The 19,114-nt window shown below is 40.8% G+C and overlaps 1 protein-coding gene across 5 annotated transcripts in view; it reads left to right on the top strand.

Annotated features, from left to right (window-relative positions):
* MTUS1 (microtubule associated scaffold protein 1) overlaps positions 1-19,114 on the top strand; it is a 130,794-nt gene that overhangs the window by 21,783 nt on the left and 89,897 nt on the right. For 3 of the 5 annotated variants that reach the window (XM_055794281.1, XM_055794282.1, XM_055794280.1), the window contains exon 3: positions 14,786-17,073. In XM_055794281.1, coding sequence (XP_055650256.1) covers positions 15,019-17,073 — 2,055 coding nt within the window. In that variant the 5' untranslated portion in view covers positions 14,786-15,018. Of the gene's footprint in view, positions 1-10,337; positions 10,446-10,609; positions 10,691-14,785; positions 17,074-19,114 lie in introns of those variants that run through there. The other 2 variants (XM_027789963.2, XM_055794284.1) reach the window with 2 other exon arrangements.

The following is a 19,114-nucleotide window of genomic DNA, read 5'->3' as shown; positions in this document are numbered from 1 at the left end:
CTCTTATTCAGGCACTGTTTTTCAGGAGGGGTCTTAATTTTTCTGGTTGAAAGTTTGTCAAGTTTTCTTGACTGCTGAGTCAACTTTTTTTTCAGACATCCATAGCTTTCTAAAGCAGAGTGTGAACCTGTTGGGGTGTATTGTGGTTGTGGGGAAAATGTGTGGCAGCCTGCAGTCAGGAGAGTCTAGCTTTGGGATATCTCCCCTATTCGGGTGACGATATAGTCCTTGTAGTTACTGTTTAAGTGAGTGAGCAGCTCTCATTGATGCACTTGCATCTCTTTAGCTGTTAGAAGCTGCTGAGGTGGTTCCTTTTGTGCTGGAGGAGCTTTCAACTTTCCTGGACCTCAGCTAGCTCTGTGTGTCTCGGCAGAGAGGTGGGATGGCATGACAGGGCTGTCAAACCCTTGTGGCTCATGTAATATGAGAGACTTGAAACTTGGCAGCCTCAATTTGAGAGAGGTCTGATGGTGAGGCCACAGGAATGTTCTCTAGGTTGGTATTTGGTTTCCCGTTCCATACTGAGTATTTTGGATGTATTGACCTTCTGGGTACGTGCAAGATGAATCTGCACAGGCCATGGGATCAGTCTATGCAAATGTGGATTCTTGCTCGGAGTCTTGATAAGACTTGGGATTGCTTTGTCAAAAAGCTTTTAAAAATGTATTTTTCCATTGTGTGATCATATGAGCAAACGTTCAGGTACCTGACATATAAATAAACCTGGATACTGAGGTTTATTCTGTTTTATTTCTGCATGTGAAAGCTAATGCTGAGCAGGCTTTTTGAAGAAAGCACAGTGGGATAGTGTAGTATCTTGTGTCCACTCTGTGCAAAATAACTGATCCATACTGTAATGTGATAGGATGGAGGTATAAAAATTGGCTACTAAGCTGGTGCACCAAGATTAGCGTTGAACAGGAGGAGGCACTGATGACTGCAGTGGTTCCAGCATTAGTAAGATTACTCTGCTTAACGAAAATGTGCTTTTCAGCTTGTTAGTATGTGATTGCCTCTTTATTTTCAAGGTGTAAGGCTCTTTCAGTGGAGTCTTTGGGGATCTCTCGAATATATTGGAGATAAAAAGCATTCTCATATAGTATCCGGAATGCTGCTTCTCTGCTATAGCTTGGTTTGGGTTTGTTTTGTATTCCCTTTTGGTACATCAAATCAGTGTCTCATAGTACATGGAATTACTGGCTTGTATACCTAAAATATTTTTTAGGAATGAATGTAGTTTGTCCATAAATTTGTTAGTTGCCAAAATTAACTTGAAACGTGGATGGAATAATCAAAACCCCCAAATCCTCAATCCTAATATGCAAACCTGGAATTCAAGGACATGATGTGGGGAAGCACAGACCAGGTTCATTGCAACTACTAAGACAGTGATGGGTGGTAAACTGGTAGATCTTACAACTTAAGCTTAAAAACTTAGGAGCTTAAGCAGGCAGTTGCCCTTGCTTCTGCCAGAGTGGGGAGAGGAAGATTGCATGAAACAATTCAGGAGACTTTAGTACAGTTTAATGTTATGAAAATGGTTACTTCAGCTACCTTTCACATCAGCCATTCTCTGTAGTACAGTGATTTGTGAAGAAAACGGTCAAATGATGCAGTCTAACAACTTCTATTGATGTAGAAGGCTTGCTTGTCTGACATACAACTTTATTTTTAGACCAACGTGTATGCTTCAGTACAAGCTGTTTACCCGTGTTGTGATCACTGGAGAATATACATTTTTCTCCTTTCTGCTTTAAAAAGAAAAATAATCTGGAGGTGATCTCTGATTTTTTTTTTTTCTTAAAGACACTTACCAGTGGTCAGAAATGAAATACCCAAGCTACCAGTTGGTCTATCATGTGGAAGAGCAGAACTAACTTGAGCACTTGGTACTTGCAGGCAAATTGAACCTTGGCCTCCTGCATGACAATCGTCCTAGTCAGTGGAGACTGTCCCCCCTTCTGACTTCTGGCATACCTAGTTTTGACTAGGAACTTCTTTATAGATGAAAGAAACCCAGACCAAGCAAGTTTATTACACCAAGCATATTCCTAGATTTATTTTGCAGGCTTCTGTTCCTCAGTGGTTTTTTTTCAGAAAACATTTTAACAATTTTAAGCCTAACCACCAAATACTGCTTTGCAACCCTGAAGGCTTAGCCATAGACGGACTTTCCAGAGGTCTGAAGCGAGTGGTTTCCAGGTGCCAGTCCCTTCCACGCCTGCTTCTTGCGAGGCAATTTCCTCTGGAGAAAGTTCGTAATGTGCCATTAATTGCTTGCAGTTGATGTTTGTGAGCAGTGTACTACCCAAATGACTTGTGAAAACGCCTCTGGTGTGTTTAACTTGGCTCAGAGAAAACACAATGCCAGTAGGTGGATTTGAAGGGAAAACATTGAGGTAGAAACAGTGTCCTCTTCCAGAAACATCCCCAGTACCTGATGAAGGAGGGAAGAGAGCACTCTCATGTATCTAATTTTAGAGAGTATTTATTAAAGCAAGAGATCGGGGGGATGGAGATCTCTTGTGGATTCTTCCTGGATGTTCTGCTCAGCTCAAGTGTGGTGCTTTTTTTTTTTTTTATGTTTGTTTTTTTTCTTTCCCCCTCCCTCAGCATTCAGCAGTTAGGGCTATGTATTTTCCTAGTAGGAGAAGCTTTGTGACTTTCCCCCTGTTTATTTTCTTGGATTACTCAGCACTGGGTGTGTGTCTGTGGTTTGGGGTTTTTCTGTTTTCTTGGGTTTGTTCTCCTCCCCCTGCCCAGGCAACCCTTTTCAATTCAGGCTGCTCCAGCATTCTGGGATTTCACTTACCAGAGAACTTGAATCAGCAGACTGTGCATTTGGAGTCCTGACGGAGCAGGACATGAGGATTTGTACACTGTGAATTGGTGTATTTCTAGATGGAAATCTAGAAACTGCAGCACTGTTAACCTGCATTGGTGAACTCTATGCTGGTAGATGAAATAATTTTGCCATGCGGATGGAAATGTACTGAGATTGATTTGAAAAAAAAAATTCACCCTTCACAGGACATTATTCAGTTGTGCAATGTCAATTAACTCTTACTAGGTACCTAATCAACTTCTTCCCCGTGCCCTGCCCCCCCAAGTGCTGCTTCTTCATGCCCACAGAAAACCCACTTATGCTATGGGCGGCCAAATACCTGTCCCAATATGAGAACAATTTTCTTGCCTCTTGAAGCTGAAACACAGGAAGCAGAGTTGCTTGTCTGTCTCCCACATGAACATCAACTGTGTGAAGTTACTCAAGTACACTATTTGTGTTAGCCCTGTGCAGGAGTTCTTGACTGCTGCAATGTGGGTAGAATACTTGCTGTATGAAATGCTAGTGTTTCTGACTCACTTTTGATATGGATGATAGCTTCATGGCTTTCTGTACTGTTAAGTGACTGTTTGACCTAGCAGCTGTCATTTGGTGTTAGTACTCAGCAGAATTAAATAATGAAGGTCTGTGACTAACATAAATCCAGAAATAATATTCTGTCTCTGTTGCCCTTTTAATGATGGATGTATATTATGTCCCTGGAGGAACAGCCCAGAAAGCACAGCTTTCACATTGCAGAAGTGATGCTGTACATCTTGGTGCTATCTGCAGTTTTGAGCAGGGGAAGCTGTGAGTTCTGTCTATAACAATATAAAGACACAATTTAACTTGAATCTTTGTATTGCCTGTCCCTGTGCAGAATCTATAAAGTTGCAGTAATTTTCCACTGACACTTTTTCTAGGTGGTAGTAATCGAAAGCCCATTTATCTGTTTGTTCTCCCAGTTATTTTCTGCTGCAGAATTGAATGTCTTAAATGTGCTTTAGCCCAATAAATAGTGTTTTATAGGTTGCTGCTAACAAAAATGGGTGTCTGGTTGTAGAATGCCTGCTTAAAGTGTACCAGATCACAGCAATATCCTTTAAGTCATCATAGAATCTTTGTAAGTTGGAAAAGACCTTTAAGATTGAGTCCAGCATGCTGTGATTCCGTTTTTTTCTCCATCAGGCTTATAAAGCCAGTGAAGTCAAAACCTACAGTGTTAAATGTGAGGCGAGCTGTATTGCAGACTGCGTAGTTTATACATGGCACCAAGTCCTAGAGACTCCAGAGAACCAATCCATGTGTAAGAGTAAATTATCTAACTGAGGGGCTGTATGGTAGAAGTTAATGTGTGATCAGTCCTTGCAAAAAAGGCAGAGCTGACTCTTCCAAAAAAACCAGCCAAAGCAAGAGAAAGGCAGTTTTTGCCTGTCAGTCATGTAGCTCCTGTTAGGTTGTCAGTTATTGAATGGTTATGATCGAGTTTATTATAAATCCAGGGCTGCTTTTATGCTTTGTAGCACAGAGACAGTACTTTGCCAGTGTGTGCAATGCCCTCTGCTTGTGCACATCTCATCGCAAGGGGAGGCTGCGGCAGAAGCTGAAACTCATCTGGGAGCATCAGGTATGGATGTGGCACTGGGTGTGTAACACCTCTGTCACTGCCCATGGCATTGATTTTGGTCAGTCCTGAGTTGAAATCAAAGCTAATGTTCCTGTATAACATACAGTTCCGGGGTGTCTGCAATGATCTGGTGATGTATATATGCTTTACTTTTGTGGGAAGCTGTCAGGTCAGCTAAATAGTTGAATGGGGAGAACCGTTTGAGAGGCTAGGATTGGAAATTAAAACACTTTTCAGCTCTCTAAAGCTTTGCTGTAGATTTGTAAAACAAATGTAGGCTATAATTAGCATTTGGATTTGATGCCTAACTTTAAGCAACTTGATTCAAGGAAAAAATACTAAAATAATCTTAAGAAATTCGTAATTCTCTGCTAGACTAGAGCATTCTTGCAGGGTCTCAGAGGGACTGACGGGACAATTTCTGTACAGGAGCTTTGAGTCCTGCTGTTGTCCTGCAGGTGTAGAACCCTCCCCAGGAGTGCTGCTGCTCAGGGCTGAAGTGGAGCCCCTTCCTCAGACCCAAGGAGGATCTGCAGGGAGCCAGGTGGCAGCTTGCATATCTGGTTTCCTTCCAGATCACCTAGGTGAGACGATAACCTTGCTTTGGCAGTCTTTCAAGCAACATGCACCTAGCTGCCCCTTCTCTCCAGTCCTTCACCCACCAGGTTCTGGTGGAATTTCAGCCCTTGTGAGACTGTAGGCACCTGCCAGCAGCTGTGTCAAGTGGGACAGGGAGCTCGTGCTTTCCAGAGGGCACGGACTGCAGCCTGCCACCTCATAGTGTTGCATAAATCAAGCAATTTCCTCTGAACAGCTCTGCAAAACTGCCACGGCATCTGTCTTGTCATTGGTCTGTTGCAGAGGTGCAATGCCATGTTTAGCTTTGCAGAGCTAGTTCCTCCTGGATTTGGAGGCTTGTTTCTTCTGGGACCAAAAGGCAAACAAAAAAATTCGTAAAAAAAAATAAAACGTACACATAAACTCTTCTTGCAGGGCTGATCTCATTGTGAGAAACGGTTTCCTTTTTATGGAGCATAAACTTTTTTTGAATATAAAAACAATTGGTTGGTTGTTTTTCTCCTGGGACTGCAACACTTGGAACAATGGTTGTGAATTGCCCGGTTGATCCAGATGCCAGTTGTGCAGTACTGCAGATGAAATACTGGTGGAACTGTTAGGATTGATAGGATTTAAACTACTATTCAGCAATACTTACTGAAAATTCTCAACAACCATGGCGCCTTTAAGACTTCTAATTGTTGGGTTGGAGCTGTATGTTTGGCTACCAAAATATTATTTCCTATCACCAGTTTATTACAGTTTTTTTAGATTTTGTTCACTATATATAATTAGTAGCCTTGAACTTTTTTTTTGAAGTGTAGTAACAGCTGTTCTTTTAATTGGCAAATACAGCATCTTCAGAATTAAATTCTGCTGTGATGCTGTTGCAGTGCAAAAGTGCAGTACCAAGTCAGTGGTAAAATCTCTTGTAGAGTAAGTGGAAATTGTTCTTGGCTGGCTTTAGTCTTTTCTGAATGAATGACCACTTCTGCATAGCAAGCATCTTCGAGTCTGCAAAAACTGTGAGCTGATTAAACTTCTGACCTGGTTAACATGAGAAATCCTGATCATCTTGATTAGTTCTTCAGTTTGTACTGCAAAAGGATATCATGGCAAAGATGCGTCATTTTCAGTCATTAGAGAGTGTTGATCTGCTTTTTCAGACAATTTAAGCAGGTTACAGATTTGTTACACAGAATAATCCACCAGAGCGAAGTAATACTGTTGTACTTAATGTATATTGCTTCACTACAGGTTACGTTGAGAATACTTCAAATGTTCTGTAAACTAGTTCATATCATATGTTGGTGTTAAATATAGCCAGTTGCCGAAACTTCTCAGTTTTAGGTGAAGATCTGAAAGGACACACAATGCACAGGAGCAGATGAGGCTTCCTATGACCTTAACTATCTGATTCCATTGACAAGTCACTGTACTAGCCAGGATACTGATAATGTTAGCTACAGGTTGTGTAGCCCTCACACTAGAGCTGGGGACACAGATGCCTCATAAAATAGCTCAGGAATGTGAAAAGCTTCAAGTCAGCTTGAAGTAAGTACTATGTTAAGTAGTTTCAGTGTATGCCACCTAGCACAATGTGGTCTATTTGCTTGGCATTAAAACTTCATTGTAAAGGCAAATATTTAATGCAGGTGTTATTTCAGTGGTAATGATTAAAACTATCTCTGCTCTGACTTGCTGAATGAATGACTAAGTTGTGGCTCATTGTTAGGCAGCAAGAACTGGTTTTTTTCCAAGGTTATGACTGGCGTTATAGCCCCTACCTTTGCAGCATGGTGCTGCTTCTGCAGAGTGTTTCTGCCATTTTTGTGCTTGCTGTTTTGTGAAAGCCTCGTACTTGTCAGTCAAGAGGAGATTAGCAGCAGACAAAAGGTCTTCACTTAAGTAAATGTCTGTAGACTACTCAGAGGGTGTATTTTTAAAAAAAAAAAAATATCCAAAAAACCCCCATCCAAAGAAACAAACAAACAAAAAAACCAAAACAGAACACCCCCACCCCCAACACCAATAGCAATAATATCCCCCTCCATTTGTCTTGAATGCAAGGTGTTATGGCTATTCTGCACTGCTTCCCTGTGTAATTCCTTCTGTACTAGATTTGACTTTAGCTAGGATGAGAAGCAAGTGAGGAATATGAGGCAATTTAAGAGCATTGACAGCTCTGCAAAAAAGTAGAAACATGTAATGGAGAGTATAGAAGGGTTGCTGAGAGAGAGGACTGAGCAGTTAGTGCAAAACAGGTCAACCCAACTTCTGCTTTGAATGTTTGAAGTTTGTTCAAAGGAAGATGGGCAGCAAGGGTGCGGTTGGCTGAAATTTCCATAAAGAATGGGAAATGGCAATAGAGAATGTATGATGAAAGACTTAAGGAAAACTGCTAGATATTTGAAGACTATCTTGAAACTTCAGGGCGTTCTTGAAGAGCAAAAACCATACTTGTTGAACTTTAGAGTTTCACTTACTTGCTGTATGCAATGGCTGGGCAGACCTGGCATGAGTTCACAAAGCGTTTTTGTTCTTCATAATTATTACCACCTTTCTTCCTACACCGATAAGATTTCAGTCTTAGAGGGAAAATTCTTGCAAATAATCCCGGCTCGCTGTTTCGTAACTTGAAGATACCAAAATGTATGAAAATGTACCCTTTCAGTGCTAGCAATCACTTTAGCTGAATTCCAGGAAACAGAGAAGGTGAGCGGTATTTTTAACCCCTATCTAGTCAAAGAACTTGAACACTGATTAGGACATAGGGTGCTGACAGTGTCAGTCTTGTCGTTAACTATTCAATCAAGTCTTTCAAAAAGAAGGGCTTGAACCCTGATATTCCAAGGAACTGCCACAATAAACATGCTTTTAGGTTTTTTGTTCAAGTTCCGTCTCCTTACTTTCATTTTGACCTGAAAGTTTATCCTTCCTTGTACAAGAACATATGCTTCTGCTAAACAATTCAGTTGTGATAAAATAGCAAAGAAAACCCCAAAAGCATCTTCCTGAAAAGTTGATGACAAATTTAACGAGGACAGATGCCTAAAAATAACAGAGTGAGTATTGATCTTACAGCAAACCATGCACAGCCTTTGTTTATGATGGTAGTGTATAAATGAATGCTAACCGAGTATGTAACTGATTGTGAGTGCAATTGCATACTGCACCATACTTTGAAAACTCCACGAGTAGTCTGTGCTGCTTTGAGCAATGAATGCTGTCTTAGTGGAGCCATGAATGAGAGCCTGATTAAGTTGTAAGAGAGTGCTGGAATATCCAAACAAGAGGCTTGTTGGTGTTCTCACCTGCACATTCAAATAGATAGTTTTGGTTTTGTTTTATCATGCACTTAATCTCAAATAATAAAGTACACTTGCTTATTTATGCTGTCTTAATAGCTAGCATTTGTCACTGGCTTGTGAATGCTTATCTCTTTTACTTCCATGAGTTTCGTGTCACTTGCTGTAAAACAGAATGGAGGAAAGGCATGTACGTTTGCAGAATCTTCCTGGTCTAGGAGGTTGCACCTTCACATCCCCAAAATACTAGATGCTATTTCTAGACACTGTTTTCAAGTATCTTGGTTATCTAAAAGATGGACTTGATTTACTTTTAAGAAAAGTCACTGTACTGGTCTTCCACTTCTGAATACAGAGTTCTCCCAAAACTTACCTTACAATAGAAATCAGAAGTTGGCAATTTATTAAGGGGGGAAGAATTTTTTTATCAAGACATTGTATAAATCCATTGGGATGTCTGAGTGTGTATGTGCATACAAATAATAGTCTGAACTCAAAGATGGAGATGGCAGCCTGACAACCTTAAAGACGCGTCAATAAGAATGCCAGAGTTTATGAACGATTACATAGGTAAGAACTCTTCATCTTAGGAAAGCAATGGCTTGAAGCTTTCCGTTGAACCAGTGCTCTGAAGACTGAATCACTGGAGGCCGTGTGTTTGGGGGAAGCACTAGCATTGCAGTCTCTGTTAGGCAACCATTAAGCCATTAGTAGGAGCAAGCTGCAGGGCAGATGTGCCAGTTAGCATCAGCAGTCATATGTTTTGCAGTAGTCTGATGGTACTGTGTCATGGTTTGAACATCTTGTGGGAAGCCAGCACCTCTTTCACAACTTCAGGATGTCTGATTTCTGCAGCCATATGCTCAATTGCTTTTCCACTTTTACTTCTTCCACACCTTAGTGCCAAGATTTAACTGCTTAAAATTCATGCTCCTTGGTTGTTACTACTTGTATGTTAATGCTGGTGCTTCTGTCTTGAAGCAGACTGGCAATTAGCCAAGTAGGAGACAAAACCTGGTGGTTTATGCCTATGAAAGTGATACTACTCCTTCAGTCAAATGTGCTAACATGATTGCTTGCAAACACAACTTGCATGTTATTTCTGCAGCTCGTAGCAAGTGTCTCACATTGATTTTGATTTTTAAAATGGCTTTGAATAAAGCATACAGATGTCACTTAGCTACCCCATGGGGTTTTTTTTGTTGTAAACACAGCACCTTCACAGTGCCAGCACTGATGATACTGTGTGTTCTTAAGCAAGCACTGCCATCACCATGTGAGCACTTCATGTAATTCACTCCTAAGAGTATGTTGTAAAGTTGTAAATGTTTGGGTGAGGTTGTTTTAGGAGCTTAACTCATGCTCTCTTCTAATCGTTTGAATTAGCTTGGTAACAGGCTAGTTCGCACCAGGATGTGACATTACTGAGGCTGCACAGGGAGCTCTGAAATTGCAATTCTGTGCAAATTGTTTCATCTGAAATTGCGTGTTTTCCCAGTGCTTTCTGATGGAACATGTGTGAGCAACACGGGACAGAGCATGCTGGCAGGGATGCCTGATCACTGCAAATACCCTCCTGGGTGCTGCCATTTCTGCCTTCAGGTGTATGTGCTGAAAAGGTCAGACTTAGGTGATTGTGTGGTGTTCCAGAACATGATCAGGTAAACTGGTTATAGAGTAGTGTGTTAACGTATGAAATGCCTTAAATTGTTTCTGACTTCAATGGCTGTGGTAATTGTGACAGTTTAATATGGTTTTCTGCTGAAGTGCAGATGGTGATGGTGCATTTTGCTTGGTATCAAAGCACGTTCAGTTAATTAGAGCATTTTTACACTGCCTTTCTTCATGTTTGGGCATGCCCTCTCCGTTCAGATTTATTACCCACCCCCTTTGTACAGGCTGCACAAACATAGCTGATGGGTTTGAGTAAACACCATGTGATGGTGTGGGTGAAAGAACCTAGTTCCAGATGGAGTACCAGGAAGAGTGTAAATTATTACTGTCTGTGTTGTGACACAAAGTGACTTGCATTCCTGTAGTAATTTGTAAACTTGTAGTTTGAATTATCTATTGTAATTGATATGGTTTTGGTTCCTGGTTACCCAGCACTGAACCAGTCCTACTACAGGTTAGTAGAAGTGACAAGTTCTTGCTCGGAGCCCAGTTCTGCATGTTGTTGTGTATTTCTCCTGGATCTGGGGCTGCTGGCAGCTGATCTTTTCTGTGAGGAGAATCTGCTTGCCAAGCTCCTTTCCTGTTGGTTTGTTGTTTTTTTTTTTTCCTTCCCCAAAGCGATGCTTCTGTTACCCAAGATCTCATATCTGTTGAGGAAGTGGAAAGCTCAGAGCTCTGATTAAGACGACTTTGCAGTGTGTAAGTACTTGAAATCTACAATGGAGATTTGGCAAGTTGAGCTTTATTGAAGGCACAAAACAGCTGAACTCTTTTGCACTGCGCTCTAGGGTGTTGTGGAGGCCAGGCATGCATAATGGTTGTTGATGTAAGACAAACTCAGAGTTTATTAGTATTTAGTTTAGAGAATTCTCCAAGTCGTCAGCTGCCAGGAACCGTGTCTCCTTGGAAAGGAATATTCTCTGGAGGGGCACCTGTTGTGTCTGTGCATCTGCTGCTAACCACTGCTATGGAGAGGGTGCTGGCTGAGGTTAATTTTTCATTCAATTTCCTATGGCAGATCTCAAATCTAAAAAGTTTCTCATCACCAGGAAGCGTTCTCATAAGCCTGATGTACATATTAGTATCTGTGGAGTTACAGAATATAATTTTTTGAGGACTGATTTTCATCCAGGTTACAGATTTTTATATGCTATGGTTAATCCTTAGGAATACCTCACTTTTTATGCAGGACACTTAGGACTCTAAATGCGGAAATGAGGATGTATTTGAAGCTGGTCTAGTTGCTTATGAAAGTATTGATTACTTAAGTGAAAATTTGCTTTAAAAAAATTGAATCAGTGGCTTATTACCGTATATTGTCTGGTTATGTGAAAGTCCAGGGCACAGAGTGAGCAGACTTATATATGCGTATGTACACATTGGTATATGTAACTTTGATGCACTTCCTTATTCCTCAGTCTCAAAACTTTTAGTTTTCTTGAGTCTTCAGCATCGATTGGATCAAGGTTTATTTTGTTTCAAATTTTGGCATTATTAGCTGCACATACTGTAAGCTACCATGTCATTCTTTAATTCTTTAATTCTTGGGATCTCAGTCTTGCTATGTCTTGGCATATTCCCTGTTTTATGTGGTGAGAAAGCTCTTGAAAGAGGTGAGACTTGGTTGGATCTGAGCTACTGCTGAATCAAAATGGCATCTTAACTTTTTGTTGCATGACTAAGTGAGCAGGCTGTGCTATGGGCTGGTCTCCAGACAAGCAGAAACTAGTTTTAATGTGTCAAAACAGCAGTGAAAGCAAAGTTTGCAAATACTTTTCAGCAGTTGATTCCGTGATTGACTTAAATCAATGGAAAATTATTCAGGACAGGTTCTTGCCCTGCCTTCAGGGAAAACTGTTTTGGAAGAAGTCTTGAATTTGCCTTAGGTTTCCTAATGGAAGATGAAAATGAGGTACTGAAATTGTTTGTGCTTCTATAGGGATTAAATAATAGTGGGTAGGCAAAGGATCTAGACCAGCCTGAAGGAACCAGGAGATTTTAAGTTAGTCAAGCCATGTTATCTTGGGGGAGGAAGCAGGGGCAGAGGTGGGTGCTGTCTGACCTTGGTAGCTTGTTGTTTCCTTGTCCCATGGTCTTTTTACCCTCAGTCTGAGACAGATGTTTGAAATCCCATGTAAAGACAAGGTTGCAGGCCAGAAACCACTCTGGGTTTGGTCATCCATAGTGAGCACAGAAAAATTCCTGCAGTTCTAGAACAATCTTAATTTGAGTGCTGCTTTTGTACTCAAAACTGTTTACAGGCCCTACAGCCTGTCTGGAAAGCTTTATGCTTTTCATTGGTATGAGAAAGGATTTATTTTGAATATAGTTATTCAAGCTGTGTTTCCAGCTGAAGAAAATAAGGTTTAATGAAAGATATCAGGGTTTTTTGAATGATGCGTTCTTGCTTTTAGTAACTTACCTTTCACTACTTAATATGCTGGTTTTATTTTACACTTTCCAAACTATTTGTTGATAAGAGTTTGTTTTCTTTCCCCTGCTGTGGTTTTCAAAATGGTTTATATGGTCTCTGTGAGGATTTAAATTTCTTTGTTAGAGAAAAAATCAGGAATTGCTTCTCTTGTCATGGCAAACTTGTTTCCCAAAGCAGTCATTGATTCCTGTACAAAAATATGATCAGGAAATTATTATTCAGTGTGCCTAATCAACATCAATATAGCAGAAATCTCCCACTATTGTTATTACTGTGTTTTCTGATCTTGTAGCCTCCTTGACCTGTTTCAGTGTATTGCAGCCAGTGTTGTCACCCTAGTTGGGAAGGTTGATACTGCAGATCGAATACTCTGTTTTTCTGTTAGCTCTGGATTTTTAGTCTGTGCTCATTGTGGCCAACTAACACTCAAATCATTTCAGACTTTAATATAATTCTTATATTAGTGTGCATTATTCTGTCCATCCTGTGTACTTAATCTTGATGTTCATGTCCTGCTGCTTTCTTCCCACCAAATTTCAAATATGTCACTATATCAGTACCCTTATTTGAGAGCACCACACTCTGGTGCCTTGCGTTTTAGTTAAACACCAGTGACCTGTTTGCTCATCGTTTTTGATGGCAGGTGGCCTCCTCCTTCCTGCTCTTTGATTGGAGAGTGGAATCTGTTGCTCCAGACATGTGATGGTGTTCAAAACCTGTCCAGTTTCTTTGTTCCTCAGCTGGGAAGCTGACCTTTGTCAATGAACACATCTTCAGTCAGATTCCCTTGTTGCATCCAATGAACTCTGTCCTTCCCACTTAGCGTCACTTTCAGAGCAATAAAGTCTTCTTCCTGCCAGATCCCCCACCCCAGTGCAACCATATCTTACAAATCTAAAGTTCTTCCTACCTCTGGTCTCATTTCTGGTACTAGCAGCCTTTCATATGGAATTGCCCTATGTAAGTCATCCAGCTGCTTTGGACAGTTTGGATCTTCTCTCTCATTCATGTCCTTGTGGTTTTGGTGCTTGGGTGCGATCTTAGTGCTTAGGAACGTGTCCTTATATGTTGTTAGGGCTGCTCATTAGGTTTTTGGGTGTCATGTTGTGTGTGTGCGTCCCTTCGGCTTCTGTAGGGGTTTCAGTGCGGATATGTGGCTTGGTTTTGCTGGAGGGGACATGGGAATTCTTTCGCCACTTGGCTAATGTTGTGTCTTCTTTGTAGAAGATGGAGGCTGTTGCTATGTAGGGAGTTGCACTCCAGTGGCTCTGAAGGGGTCCTATGGGCATCTACTTGTTGGCTACCCCAGCAGCATTGGGGTAGTGTACTGGTGTAACTACAGAGCTGGTTATGAACCTCCTTGCCTTCTCTTTATTTCAGCATAGACAACTCTTTGAGGATCTTGAACTTCTGCTGTGAGTTGCTTTCCTCGGAAGTCAGGGGAAAGGCCTTCAGTGCAGAGAAAAACTCTGTGTTTGTTACCTCTCTTTGCTGTGTGCATCAAGGGATGAGCAATGGAAATTTTTTTCACTGGGATTCTTCATGTTGCTCCAATGTTGCTACATTAGCTAGACCTGAGCTTATACAGCAGCATTTCATAATTTTTACAATTTGGATGTCCCTTAATTTCCTGTCTTTGTGCAAACTTGTACATAAGAACGTACGTGTGACCAGGCATGGTCAGACTGAAGACCACCTAATGCTGTGTCCCATCTCTAGCAGTAACCAGGGCTAAATGCTGAGTGAAGAGTGTAAGAACAGGATGAGCCTGTAGTGTTTCTTCCCTAGAGTTCTCCTAGCTGCTTGCAGCTTGTGACCGAGAGCTGCTTGAGTCAGTTTGGTATTCAGTTTTGGACAGATTTTTCTTATGTGGCTCTTACACGCTTGTATTTGAGCCTGTGTAAGGTTTTGGCTTCCAGGCCTCGTGCAGTGGAAAGCTTCACAGCTTGACTACACGCTGTGTGAGGGAATATACTCTTCTGTTTGGTACCTGCTATTGGAAGAGGGAAGAAAGGTAGTTCATTCTGTTGTGTGGTCCCTCAGATACCTTTTTCCTGTTGAGGAGCTGAATCTTTTGGGTTGTTCCTTTGCTTGTGTGGAAGCCAAGTATCTGAGAATGCAGCCCTAGAGTCACACTTGATTGCAACTGACCAAAGGGTTCAAGAGTTGCTTGGCAGTCAGGGGAGCAGAAGTGGCCTGTGAAGGTGAGCATGTATGGATGGCATTGTTGTAAAAGCTTAATTTGCTTAAAGAAGTTGGTCAAAATGGCTGCACTTGGTTCAAGGACTATTAGCTTAAGAATGCTTACTAGTTTAAAGTCCTGTTTTGGCTAATTGTTTTTAATTTCTTTTTAATTCCAGAACTTTTGAATCCTCTTGAGAAACATGAAAACAAAGAACTACTTCTTTTAAATATCTTTCAGGACAGTTGACACGTTCCAGGGAAAAGCTGGGTTTTTCTATTTTTGGTGTGTGTGTTTGTTTTTTTGTTTTGTTTTTTTTTTTTGTTTTTCCTGCAAAGTTCAGAAGAATCTGCATTCTCTGGGATTTTAAACAAACATAAAATGAAAACAGTTTAAAACTTAGCCTTCAAAATGAATGTTGAAAAGTCAAATGACAAAGCAAAGAATGGCTTGAAGTCTTCCTTGCTTATAAGGGATGAAAATGGAAATAACTACACATGTGACAGAGCTACACCTTCCTCAAAGAATTGTGCCACAGAGATACACAGTAATTCAACTGCCCAAAATGTAGTGACTGAGCATGGAGATGATACTGTTCTCGAAAGTAAAAGTGACTTTGGAAGTATTAGTTTAAAACAGCATTGTACTGAAGCACTTCATCTGCAGAAGACCCCTGATAAATACAACTGCACCGAAAGTCTGTTGGGAGGTGCAGATGCTGCATGCAAGTCTTCCATGAACGAACAGACTTGTGTATATCCTTTGAACTGTGACTTGAAAGAAACAACAGACTTACTGAAAGGTAATGTTGCTATGGCAAAACCACAAAATCAGAGTATCAAACAATCGGTGCCTTACAGTCAGACTGACTCTGAGTGTGTATTACCTCTTCCTGCTTCAGAGCAGAACATGCCATCCCTGATAAATGACAGGGCATGCTGCCACCTGAGCACATTGGATGTTACCAATGTTATAGGTGAGACTCTGGGAACTGATCAAAATGATGACATGCATCTGAGGGAAACACTAATCTCTTGTGAAGTATGTATGAGAGAGAAATTTGATAGAACCAGCTCAGAAAGAACACCTAATTTCTCCTCTACAGTAATGGCTTCAGAAAGCCCAGATGCCTATTCGGAACTTGCAGTACATCGTCCTGCTTCTGCAGGTGTCGAACACTATCTAAAAAACACTAACAAGACTGATGAAGAATCACAGGAAACAGAAGCACAGTCTTTAAAACTAGCTGCTGGATTTATAGATCCGTATGTACGAGATACATTATCACCATGCATTAATATTAATGAAGATGACCAAGTGAAATCCTTGCTGGGTACCCCTGACCATGCTGAAACTGCGAATTCCAGTGCAGAAACATGCATGGATAGTTCTGTAAATAATGTGCATCTTCTCCCAGAAGATAAAATGGATGGAGAGCAAGTATCAAATAAAACCAATGAACCCTTAACCAAAGAACAAACTATCCCTGGAAATGCTGCTCTTCAGGATATGCATGACACCACTTTCGTATCTTGCAGTGAACCAAAATTAAAGAGGGCTGCTGTGCCTGACCTGAACTGCGAAGCAACTTTTGTGGTCTTCAGTCCTATGGCTGATGAAAGTGATTCTGCTCTATGTACTTCAACCCCTAAAGAACAATCAAAGAATACAGCTTTTTCTGTTTCAGCTCTGGCAGAGCTTGGAGAGAAGTCTCCTAAACTAAGACAGAGCAAGGCATTTGTAGGAGGGCCGAACAGAAGGCCTTTGCTTAAAGCTAGTTCAGGTCAAAATGCAGGAAGACCAGTGGGTAGGTCTCCTATTGCGTTAACAATAACCAGAGCGAAGAAATCGGAGGTTGTTAGTTTTCCCAAACCTAATTTCAAAAATGTTAAGCCAAAGGTTATGTCCAGACCTGTGCTACAGTCAAGAGACGGTGCAGCGTTAAAGCGGTCTCCCCAGTCGCCCCAGCTATCAGCTGTCGTCTCATCTTCACTGGCTGCTTCCCCACGGCATTTGTCTCCCTCCATAAAAGTGCTGAAAAAGAAAACAGATCTAGCTAAAGATACTAAAGCGGAATTGCCTGTGAATAAGCCCCATAAGCTACATCTTAACAAACGACTCTTCACTAGCCCAGCCGTACATCCCACAACACATCCCAGAAATGCTTCCCACAAGGCTTCAAAGACACCTGTGTTAAAGCAGAATCCGGAAGACATTGGCAAAGCAAGCTCCTCCCATTCGGTGTGCTCCTCCGTTTCTGCTGTGCCTCCAACGTGTGGAGAGAACTCGAAAGAGATGCTAAATGATAAAATGGAAAGTTCCACCTCTGTAATGCAGCCCTGTGCTCAAAACGTGTACCAGACCGGAGATGAAAAAGAGCAAAGCAGCAACATGGAAATTCCTATGGAAGCAGGCTTGTTAAAAGATGCGGCAAATGAAATGTGTGACTTGCACTCAGTTTCTTTGGTAAGCTATTTTTTTTTAAACGTACAAAATTATATGTTTGATATATTTGGAGAAAGGGAATTATGTACTGCACAGTTCATTCACTGCATAGTCCTGAATGGAAGTTGTGGAATGGGTTTGGGTCTACAAATGTAAGTAGTGTTGATTTCGGGGGCGTAATCTCTGCCTAATAAAGGCAACGAAGGAATACCGTTTTACGAACTGGTCACGCTTGGCCTCAAGTGTGATTTCTGGTCTTGAACCTTTCATCTTACTCCATGGTATATAAATTTACAGTTGTTTGCTTTTATTAGGAATCTTAACAAGTCTTAATTTAGTCAAACTGGTAAAACTGCATAGCATAACTTGGTGAGGTTTTTCTAAATATAGCATTTAATATGTGCTTTTATCAAGGTAATTCTAGTGGTGCCGTAACTTTAAATAGACATTAGAGATAAATTGCTGTTTTCGGTATTTTCTTTTCTTTCAAAACATGCTTCAGAATGAAATTACACTTTTGAAATCTACTTACAGAAATGTTGTGCACACATTAACAATAATATTAGAGTCACGCAAAACCCAAAGACTACCAAGTTGGTCGAGCATTTTATTTTTAACATCTTCATTTAACTGTCCGCTTTGAATAATTTGGGAGTTTATTTGAAGTAGAACTGGGACTCATTAGAATAGTTAAGAGTAGCCAGGAAATATTTCTCATGCAGAGGGCATATACCTGGTTTTGGGCAATCAGCCAGCTGGAAGGTGCAGACTTCCTGGCCGGGAGGTATGCGTGCTCTGGTTCGTTGGGAAGTATTTTTGGATGAGTCAGCTGCATGTCAGGAGAAACGTGCTGCTTCCAAATACTCTGAAAGAAGGTTTAAAGAAAGGAATGCCAGGAAAGAGAGCTTCAGGGTTGGGTTGACCAAAATCTTGGGAGGCATGGTAGGGACACAGAGTTGGAGTCTTGATGCTGTATGGAATCCTTCCTGTTGTTCACTTGTGGGTGCCACAGCTTACGTTAAACTGGTGAAATGGAGCAGCAGCTTTTACTGGTAAAACTGACATCGTTTGGATTTTTGTCAGGCTTTACTGATTGCCAGAAAAACTCCAGTAAAGCTCAGTATAGGGAGGAAGCTACTTCAGGTAAAACAGAAGCAGCTATCTATTTTTGAAACATGACAGAAGAAATTAATAAATAATGTTATTTATTACAATTAATAATTTAACTTGAAAACCTAAATGACCATGAAAGCAAGAATGGTCTATTTCAATTGTAAAGTATTTCAGAGCTTGGGTTCTGTTACACTCCTTCCTTTTGGTGCTGAGGGTTGGAGAGAATTCTTTTATTAATTTCATGCCATTGCCAAGATGGAAACCTCTGTAGTATTTGTCCTGCTGGTAACTGGAAAATTGACAGAGCGAATGATATAAAATGTGCAGTAGACAGTCAACTGGACTAAACTTAATAAGTGGCCTTCTGAAAAGTACAGATTAACTTCTGAAAATGAAGGTAAGGGCTGGAGTAAAAAGTGGAAAGTATATTAATATGACCAAATGGCTGCATATCAGCTTGAGTCACAGAAAAACGTATGAAGAACTGTATATTCTTTCAAGTTTACTTTTATAGGCTTAATTGTACAGCATGAATTAGTGCCTGTATGAACCAGAGAAAGAATTCTGCTTGAAAGGCAGATGAGTGCAACATATAAGCCAGTTATTTTAACCTTGTCCTGGGTCCACTCCTGAATTTGTTTTATCTATGGCATGTGAATGTGAAAGGTTTTAAGCTGTTCTTGTGTGGTAATGTAAGACCTAGACCAGAAAACCTATTGTAAGGGCTGTGACGTTCCAGGTAGTAACTTACCAGTGTGTTAACTTGTGTACTTGTTTGATAAATAGTTGATTTTAAGATTAGGTGCAGGCATGTAATTGAATGGCTTAATTAGAGTTTGGGGAGGAAGAGGAAGAAATTCTGATAGAAAATGACCTCTGTAACTTCTTGAGCATGTTTGTCATTACCAGTGATTAGCTGCAAACTAATAGTTTTGTGTTGCTGAAGGCC

This window comes from Falco peregrinus, chromosome 2 (assembly GCF_023634155.1).
Source record: "Falco peregrinus isolate bFalPer1 chromosome 2, bFalPer1.pri, whole genome shotgun sequence".
In the NCBI taxonomy this organism is placed as follows: domain Eukaryota; kingdom Metazoa; phylum Chordata; class Aves; order Falconiformes; family Falconidae; genus Falco; species Falco peregrinus.
The sequence above is the reverse complement of the archived record's forward strand: the minus strand, read 5'-3'. Positions and strand labels throughout refer to the sequence as shown.